The following is a 9,025-nucleotide window of genomic DNA, read 5'->3' as shown; positions in this document are numbered from 1 at the left end:
TGTCCCAAGATAGTTATCAATATGAATAGCCTCCCCTGGACTGAAAGCCAACTGGGCATGATGTCAAAAACTAATGCTGCAGCAATGACAATATATAAGATCATGGCAATCCTTCAACCCATATCTCCATGAACCTATAACTGTGTTTTGAGATAGGACAGTAGCTATCAATATGAAGGAATAGACTGCAGCAATGGCAATATGTAAGGTCATGTCAATGCTTCAACCACATCCCCCAGAACCTATACAGAGTCAGGGACACTATAAACTACATGTCAACTACAAACTTTTGTAGTCTCAAAAAGCAGACATTACAGACTTTTTTAATGAAAAAGCGCACACTACAAATCCTTTGTAGTATCATGATATACTTCCAATACTCCTCTTCTAGTATTTAACTACTATTTAATCCTCACATTAATACTATTCATTTTGTATTACTATACGTATCTGATACCATTCTTATATTATATAGTGTAGTATTATGATATACTTTCAATACTCCTCTTCAAGTATTTAACTAGTATCCAATCCCCACCTCAAAATTACTAAGTTGAAATTTGTATACCCTTCTGATACTGATATGATATTATATTGTACAATATTATGATATATCTTCATTACTTCTCATCTAGTATTGTATCCTCACATTGAAATTGCTGATTTTAAAATTCTGTTCAATATCATACCCTTCACATACTTTTTGAATTTCCATACACCAGTATTATGCTTTTATTATAAAAGTATGAAATGTAGCTTTCAAACAGTATGATAAAATATTGTAGCATACTATTTGGATACTCTGCCTGCAATATTTAAAGAGTATGTAGATATTTTACTCTCATACTTTTTCCATACCAACAAAATACCTGTCAGGCAGTATTGTTTGTTTCTTCTTGATACTAGCACAATACTGGCATCTCAGTATGTTGGTAATCTTTAATGAGTATCTGCTTAATATTGTGTTAGTATTCAATATAAAAATGCCATGTATTTTCATACTTTCAAGATATTCTCTTTATATCTAGTCTCTAGTATCATATAAGTATCTTTTGAATATTATATATAATAATTTAAAAGTATCTTATCCTGAAGAATCATACTCTTAGAATATTGGCCAATCAGTATGTTGAAGATATTTTGTTCAAAGTTAAGATACCGTGATTGAAGTATTATTCTAGTATGTGAGCCAGTATGGAGGAAAAACCTTTGAATATAATCAAAATACCAATCAGATACTTCAGCATGGGTAATAAAATATATATCTTCATACCAATCACATACCTGGTGGATGGTATTTTGGTAAAAATTTATGTACCATCAAAATACTCTCAAAATATTCTCATGTCAGTATGTTGGAATGTTTGCAGTGCAAAAGTTCCACTCACTCGCCCAACAACACCACCCCCCTCCCAAACCCTATAGGCTATACGTCGAGAAGGGGGGCCAAAACACTAATCCGCGCATGAGGAGGACGATAGGCTGTTCCCAACGATGAGCTGCGAACTCTCTTTCCGTCTCCGAAGTTCCTGCCGTTCCTGGTGTCAACCACGCGCTCGGTCCGAGGGCAGATAGACCCTCTTCAATTTCCCTCCCGCTCCTCCTCTCCTCTTCTTCTTCTTCTCCAACTCAGTCCCATCTCGACCTACTGCTCACGCGTATCTCACCCACTCTCTCGCTTTCCTTGAGCAGTACGAAACCCCCCGGGCGTTCGAAGCCTGTAACGACCGCTTCCCAGACTGCTATGCCAGGATGACGACGCAGGGAGGCATCGCATAATTCTACTGAGACAACGCTGATTATCGTGCGTAGATGAGTTGTTGGTGTACGCCTTCGTGAGGCGGTGGCTTCGATACTGGTGTGTTATTGAGGAGAGCGGTGATGACGTGTCAGGGGATAGGGCAGGTGGAAGTGCGCTTGCGTGTATGACTGTGGGTGGTCGCCTGTTAAGAGCGAGAGCGAGAGCGGGTCTTCTTTCCTGAGCCTGTGGGAGACAAAGGGATTGGTTAGCGTATGTAGTGGGTTGAGTAAAGATAACCAGAATATAGAACCTTTTCGAGTCAAAGCGGGCCAGCATGTGGTTTTCAATGAGAATGTTCTGGACGACTTTCCTGAAGCTCGCCCATTTGCGTTGGATACGCGTAAGTGATTTTATTTCTCTTGCTGAATATTGAGGGAGGGTATATATTAACCATTGATTTGGTAGCGGAACTTGCGGGTGCGTTTGCTGTGTATCTGACGACGGGAGGTGCAAAGTATTTGAATGGAAGATATGCATCGGTAAATTGGGACGTCGAGGAGTTGGAAGCGAGGAGTGAGGACATCGTTTCGAAGGGATTGCTTACGGAGGAGTTGAAAGGCGTGTTTAGTTTGGTTGATTAAGTCTCACTGATGTATGCGCCGTCGAAGAAATCAATATTATTGATGATATGCCCCCAGCCTTTTCTTCTCTTCGAGGCATCAATTTATTGCCGTGCAGGTAGCTGCAAGATTGAGGAAAGTTAATGGATGTGCCAAGACTGTCGATAGCAGGGTACATGATTGACGTCCTTAGCATTGCGGTTCATGTCGCCCCTGACTATATCTCACAGTCAACTACAACCAGTAGCCAAGAAGGAATACTAACAGTAGACCAATTCCGTTCACCACGTATACCCCTCCATGATATGCTTCTTATACACCCATCGCTCCTCCCCACACCCGACAATCCTGACTCCTTCGCGTGCTCTCATCCGCATCTCGTAGCCCCGCATCAGGGTCCCGTACGCGTCGAATACCACCGGACACAAAAAGCTGCCTCTTTTGCAATCGTCTCCTGGTCGTCCGCGTGCATAGACGCGACGTCGGAGCACACCCAGAGGGTCCACCAGTGCCGCTCGATGTGCCTCACTGTTGGCGTTCTTCGGGTAGTGGTGGTGTGCCGCCGCCGACGGTGTGGCTCCTTCGCGCTATAGATTTGCGTGTATTGAGTCCTTGGAAAGTAATGGAGGGTCCGCGGATTTTAAGAGATACCAGGAAGGAGGAACGTATGTGGAATGGAGGCGTCCAACCGCTGATGACCTGCCCAGGGTCGGATGACTTTTGAACACCTATATTGACTCCCTTGCAAATACGCAAACAATTGGCGTGGGGTCCGTCAAGACGGGTGCGTCATATGGAGATAGTACTGGTTGATGATGTGGTAGGATGGTCAGTGGGACTGGTGTCGGTAGCTTTCCTTTGAAATAGTAATAGCGCTAGCAATCAAAGGACAGAACCTGGTTTCATGGGGGCCGCTGCTTCAAGTATGATTTGGATAATTTTCGCTATAGACACCAGTTAGAACCACGAAGGAGTAAACAACGAAAAATGAAGAAAGCGACATACGTGGTCCCTGGTCCAGGTGAAGCAGCAGCCTTCACCCATCCCAGAGGCAGTCCACATCGGACCACTGCACAGGACCTCTCCTCCTCTCCTCCTAACCCAGCGGAATACCATCCATTCCAGATCGTGCCAAAAACCTCCAACATGTCGCAAGATTTTGAACTCAATTTCCCCTCCCCCCGACTCGGAGCCAAATCAAACACCGCACAACCTCATCCCTTCAACAAAGTTCATGAAGATGTACCGTCCTCGCACATTGTCCAGAGTAAGGCCATATTCACGGATCTTGGGGGTGTGAAGCATCGAAGCCAACCCAGAACGCAGAGAATTCGCTGCGGCCACTCCGCTGGGGACGGTGTCAAGACGGTGTGTTACTGCATCAGGAAAAGGTGATTTCTCCGATAGATCGCCGGTTTGATCTGTAGCCATATGCACATACATAATGTAGGCCCTGTACCTTATCAGGGCACAACATGTAACCACATTGGTCGTCATAGCATGCCCTGTTATTTTCAAGTTATTTTGATAGTGCCGAGAGCTAATTGAGGACACGATATCTTATTGGTCGGATGGATAGTTACAGCCCAGATCTATGCTGGCTATCAATGCTATGAATTACTCTGGGTTACTACAGTTCAATTAATGACTAGTAACATTTGAGGACTGCAAATCTATCTACATCAATGTAAGAGTTTGAGTGTAAAAGTGCCTCGCACATCGAGTGTCACTTTGTTGTCAATATGGGTAGACCTGAGTAAATGACCGTCATAGTAACCCAACAAAAGGCCGCCCTTCGTTGTCGATTGTCTCCATCGCATACACTGGTTATCCGTCCGTGCAGAAACTCCTCTATACGCCCCGCAGCCAGCCGGCCATCGTTTCTCGTTGTCGTCAACGGCGTCGTCCACTGACTATGCTGTTTGATGAAGGTTAGTGAACATTTGTGATTCTGGTGTTTACGGTGTGTACTTACACGTTGTTTCAGCAAAAGGCCGCCACACGGCCAGCGGACTACACCATCGTAGCTTCGAGCAGTGAATCTTTTGGAACACTTGTCAAGTGGAGGACGAGGGCGGTGCGAAGCGCTGCTTGGAGTTCTGTTATAACATAAAGTGGGTGATGCACGGTTGACGTACCTTAACCGATTAGCGTGTCCTGGCTCCGTTTATCGTCTTTCAACCCATATCCTCCCACTTCCTGAGAGCACTAACAGTGCCTATTATTCCACTCTTCATCGCCCACCAGAACGCCCGTCAGATTGTATCTGTGCAACACCAACAAGAGCACGGTCTTCTCCTCGCGAGTGACGACGATCAAATGCGACCGAGGATCTTGCGACATGCAGAGTAGGCTTCCCAGCTGTTGTGTACGGGTTTGTTGGCTTGGTGAAGTGCGAGCGCTCGGAGTCAGTCGAGGGAGATGAGACTAGGCGTGCCATGGTAGTTGAAGCTGTGAAGGATGAATGCACGATACCCAACGCGACGTATGTGCGTACTCACATTTTTTAGAAGACCACGCATCCGCGTAGTCTAGACTCTATCCGTCCATTCCCCGCACTCCTGCGTCCTCCGAACACGTTTACGCCTTAGATTGCAAGTCGAGTCTTCGTGCATACGTTATCGGTTTGTTGTAGGTATTGAACGTGGTAAATATAAGAGCTGTGTGGTTTGTAGTAGCCTGAGATTCATCGACAATATATTAGCCGCTGGTGTAGTGGTAACTATCGATAACTAACTAAAGGAAGGTAAAATCATAAGCCCTGGAGTTCGAATCCCGCTTAATGCAGACATTACAAAAGTATACACTTCAAAAATAAGACTATAATTGTAGACACATCACAACACGCCGTAAGGACCTGCGGTTGTTTCCTCATACAGTCCAAAGAGTGAGCCGTTTCTGCTTCTACTTTTCTCAAGCTACCAAGAGAGATCCCATACATAGAACTATGTACAACTACGGGAATTTCAGTATATCAAACTACACGATATTTGTAGTGATATGTATTTGTCAGCACCGCTACCACGAGCTATATTTCAGGGGGCTCTCGATGGTGCTACCAACGCTATCACGTCTACATACCCCAATATTGCAAGTCCATTTTTTCCTGATGTGGTGCGAATCCGCGCTTTGAGTCCGCTTGGTGGCGGTTGAATCCACCCTCCCCGAGTCTTTCGAAACGGACGATGTCGGAGAGACTGAGGTTGACAGACATTTCTGTGAAAAGAGATAGCCCAGGGACGTTGGAGCCAGCGCTAGCGAGCCTGAGGTCGTCGATGCCAACATTAAGTATGAGGTGGCTGTGTAAAACCGGACCAAAAAGTTCCGACGTAGGCTCGTGCGCGCCACTTTGTGTTGGTTACTCAATCCTAACCAATGCACCGACGAAACGCCCCTCAGCTTGAGGAAATAATTGGCGGATCTGGCACTATGACTGTATGTCCTCTGGTTTTGATATCTTAATTAATCAGTATCTTGAGCACGTACGTTCAGGTTCAAGGGATTACTTGGACATCAGGCGAAGTAACGCCAAACGGCGGGTTAGAATTATCACAGCTGGGTTTTCATCGATCTCTATACCTCTACCCTACAATGCCTCGCAGTACAATGACCCTCGTATGAAGACGACTTTGAGCTTCACGTTGAATCCACGGAGGTCAGCAGTGCTGCTTGTTTGATTTCATCATATACGAATTGCTGAAACTTTCCATAGGACCAGAACAGGTAGCGTGCGGACGTGGAACCACCCTAGAACCGGTGGTAAGTGCTCTCCGCTCTGGCCACTCTTGTGGGAATAGAGGAAGGAGCGTTGGCGCTCACCCCCTATTCGCTCTTGATCCACTCGTCCGAAAAGGATCGGCACTGGCAGTGGCGTAACTCTGGTCTGTCGTTTCAGCCCCTCGAGTCCATGAGTAATTTATGCGCAATCAAACAAGACTTAATTTCCCTTGCAGCTGGCGCCTTCAGACCCAAGGTTACAACGCACAATGTTTAATGAATTACCTCGTTGCAGGCAGTTACATCTGTTAGTTCAACCCGCCATCCCTTCATTAATCTTCGGCGTCATGTCGGATGAAGAAGGAAACAACCTGTGCAAAATTATCTTCACTCTCACCACCATACCAGCAGCCGTTATCGAGATTGACGCGAAAGGTACGACTAATGAGGGTATGCTCGGAAGCCTCGCCCGTAACTCTCTTTTAAGCGCTACAGATACCTCATTCACAAATGTTTTCACGACGAGATAGAGTAGCAACATGGCTATCAATCGCACCAAAATGTTTATCATGCTTGACATTTCTCCTTCGTAGAGGATCCTTCAAATAAAACGGAAGGGCATGTTTCTGCTCTCCTCTCCAAATCAGGGCCGAACGAACTCGTGTGGTACAGTGACCTGCTGACCATGTTGGGCGGTTCTGCGCAATCCTTTCACGCTTCGATTAGCCGTCAATGTGAACTCCCACGTCAAAACAAGCGCGTTTGCACGAGGCGTGTATTTAACTCGAGCTGTCCTTGGGCAATGCGACCCCCACTCCGCAATGCTCATCTTTTTAGCGCTTTTCTATTTTTCGCTTGTATCCACTCGCGCTGCGCCTCTGGATATTATCTCTGGTGGAAATACTCCCAATAACTTGGTGCTGCAGACCTACGTATCTCCTCCTGATCAGCGCACTGTATCTGGCATCTTCTGGAATTGCGTTGTGACGATTTCGTTGTGTACTTGGACCTCAGTCTACCCCAACATTCCAGGGCCAGATCAAAAGTGGTGGAACGTCACACTTCGAAGGATTGAGTTGATGTTATGGGCAATACTCGCTCCAGAATTGATTTTTTTCTGGGCACTGAGGCAGTTAAACGGTGCGAAGTATATTGCAAGCGAAGTCAACCGTGGGTGCATATGATGAGTCATGACGTCTGTTATGATTTATCTGAAAGTGAGGTATCTCTCAGGTTTATGCAATGTAAACTGGACGAAAACACATGGGCATTTTGTGCAGATGGGAGGTTTCATGCTGATGGGTGAAAATGGCATCAGGACTGTGCTCACCGCAGAAAATTTTCTGGAGTTGCTAGGGGAGAAGAAAATTGATCTTCCACCAGTTACCAAAGAAGAAATTATGGACCGCAGCAAAGGTGATGACCTATCCAGAGTCATTACAATTATCCAGGTTCTTTGGTTTAACTTCCAGTTCTACCTTCGAGCAAGACAAGGCCTAATCTACACTGAGATTGAATGGATTACTATGGGCCTTAACATGTTCATTTTGTGCTTGTCTCTTTTCTGGTGGAAGAAGCCACTTGATGTCGGGTGTTCCATACCAGTTGCTTTGAAAACAAAGGCTTCTACACTTGTTCAGCTGGCAGATCTTGGTGCAGGTAGGTCCAAAAGTATGCTTTAGACATGCCCACTAACTCCAAGTTAGAGTCAAGTGTGGATTCAGGTATGTTGTCAACTTGTGATGTGCCACTTTTTATGCTAATTTATTCACTTTAGCATCTGATGAGCAGCATGGAATGGGTTAGTCTTTCTGCAATCATGAACATATTTCTTCAAATGTCTTAAAGTTGACCAAAACTAGAAACACTGAATGCATCAGAATCTAGGCCCTCCACTCCCATAAATGATGCAAAAGCTGCTACAGGCAAGTCTGAAAAATTGTGAAATAACAAACTCTATACTAATATAAAAATTAGGACCATCTTGTGAGGGGCAGAGCATAGGTTAGACTTCTCATGATCATGTGATCATTCCCATTGATCAAGAGGTAGAGATGACAGAACAGAGGCCACTCCTTAACCAACCTGATCAAGGAGTATCTAAGTCAGGACCTGAAGGTAAGCTCATTCTTACACATTTTAGCTATTTCTAACCATATCACATCTGGTCTGGGAAGTTGTAAAGCAGGATGGATGCACAAGGGTCATCACCCAACATCTTACTCCCTTGGTTTTTCTTCCAGCCAAGGTGTTCACAAGAAGGTGCTATGCTTTAGCTGGTTGGGAACAAGTTGATGAAGAAAGAGTGACACAAATTCCTACATTTTATGTGGCCAAGGGTATCAAACCAAATCTGATTTGGTGGTCATTCATCTTTATTGTTGCCTTTTCATTTGACTTTGTCCATTTATATGGTGGGCTTGCACCATGGATTGCCTTTCCGTCTGGTGTAGAGCACTTTCTCTGGATTTTTCTTTCAGGAGCCATGTGCTTTGTTACAACCTGTGCACTATTCTATGCTCTACTTCATCATGTAGGGATCATGCCAAAGTATGTTGGTACTCCCTTATTGCTGGCATTTTACATCTTTGTACGATTCTTTCTTCTGGTGTTAGCATTTTCCGGACTTCGAAACCTTCCACCCAAAGCCCTTGACAAGTACAAATTGCCTCCTTTTATCCTCAATTTTATTGGAAACTAGTATATCATTACCTACTCTACATATGCACAATCCATTTTCTCTTCCATGCTATCAAATATTTGATAAAGGTGCAGTGGATGTTGAGATTGATATAAATATTCCCAGCGTGGTATGTAAAAATCTGGCACCTCAGATGCGAAAGCCGTTACTTTGTGCTGTAGAAGTGGGGCTTAGCTGCGAGGGATAGTTTCAGCCGTCGAGTCAGACAAACTCTAGAAGTAGAAGAAGGCAAACAGCGTCGGCTTA

At 44.9% G+C, this 9,025-nt stretch overlaps 2 protein-coding genes across 2 annotated transcripts; both read left to right on the top strand.

Moving 5' to 3' along the window:
• Nucleotides 1-926: 926 nt before the first annotated feature.
• LACBIDRAFT_327974 (uncharacterized protein) lies at nucleotides 927-6,608 on the top strand (the record flags this gene model as incomplete). Its single annotated transcript, XM_001881954.1, has 25 exons — nucleotides 927-964; nucleotides 1,110-1,124; nucleotides 1,171-1,184; nucleotides 1,527-1,691; nucleotides 1,813-1,931; nucleotides 2,049-2,141; nucleotides 2,207-2,218; nucleotides 2,480-2,533; nucleotides 2,592-2,762; nucleotides 2,911-3,026; nucleotides 3,312-3,729; nucleotides 3,812-3,879; nucleotides 4,135-4,292; nucleotides 4,424-4,475; nucleotides 4,609-4,735; nucleotides 4,892-4,985; nucleotides 5,194-5,248; nucleotides 5,358-5,475; nucleotides 5,761-5,796; nucleotides 5,832-5,843; nucleotides 5,964-6,016; nucleotides 6,074-6,120; nucleotides 6,257-6,272; nucleotides 6,315-6,385; nucleotides 6,490-6,608. The coding sequence occupies 25 exons, from the start codon at nucleotides 927-929 to the stop codon at nucleotides 6,606-6,608; spliced, it is 2,241 nt and encodes a 746-aa protein (XP_001881989.1).
• A 291-nt stretch (nucleotides 6,609-6,899) lies between these two features.
• Nucleotides 6,900-8,087, top strand: LACBIDRAFT_298683 (uncharacterized protein; the record flags this gene model as incomplete). Its single annotated transcript, XM_001881953.1, has 6 exons — nucleotides 6,900-7,248; nucleotides 7,312-7,737; nucleotides 7,785-7,802; nucleotides 7,856-7,879; nucleotides 7,941-8,003; nucleotides 8,056-8,087. The coding sequence occupies 6 exons, from the start codon at nucleotides 6,900-6,902 to the stop codon at nucleotides 8,085-8,087; spliced, it is 912 nt and encodes a 303-aa protein (XP_001881988.1).
• Nucleotides 8,088-9,025: the final 938 nt, after the last annotated feature.

Source organism: Laccaria bicolor, genomic scaffold, assembly GCF_000143565.1.
Source record: "Laccaria bicolor S238N-H82 LACBIscaffold_14 genomic scaffold, whole genome shotgun sequence".
In the NCBI taxonomy this organism is placed as follows: Eukaryota; Fungi; Basidiomycota; class Agaricomycetes; order Agaricales; family Hydnangiaceae; genus Laccaria; species Laccaria bicolor.
The sequence above is the reverse complement of the archived record's forward strand: the minus strand, read 5'-3'. Positions and strand labels throughout refer to the sequence as shown.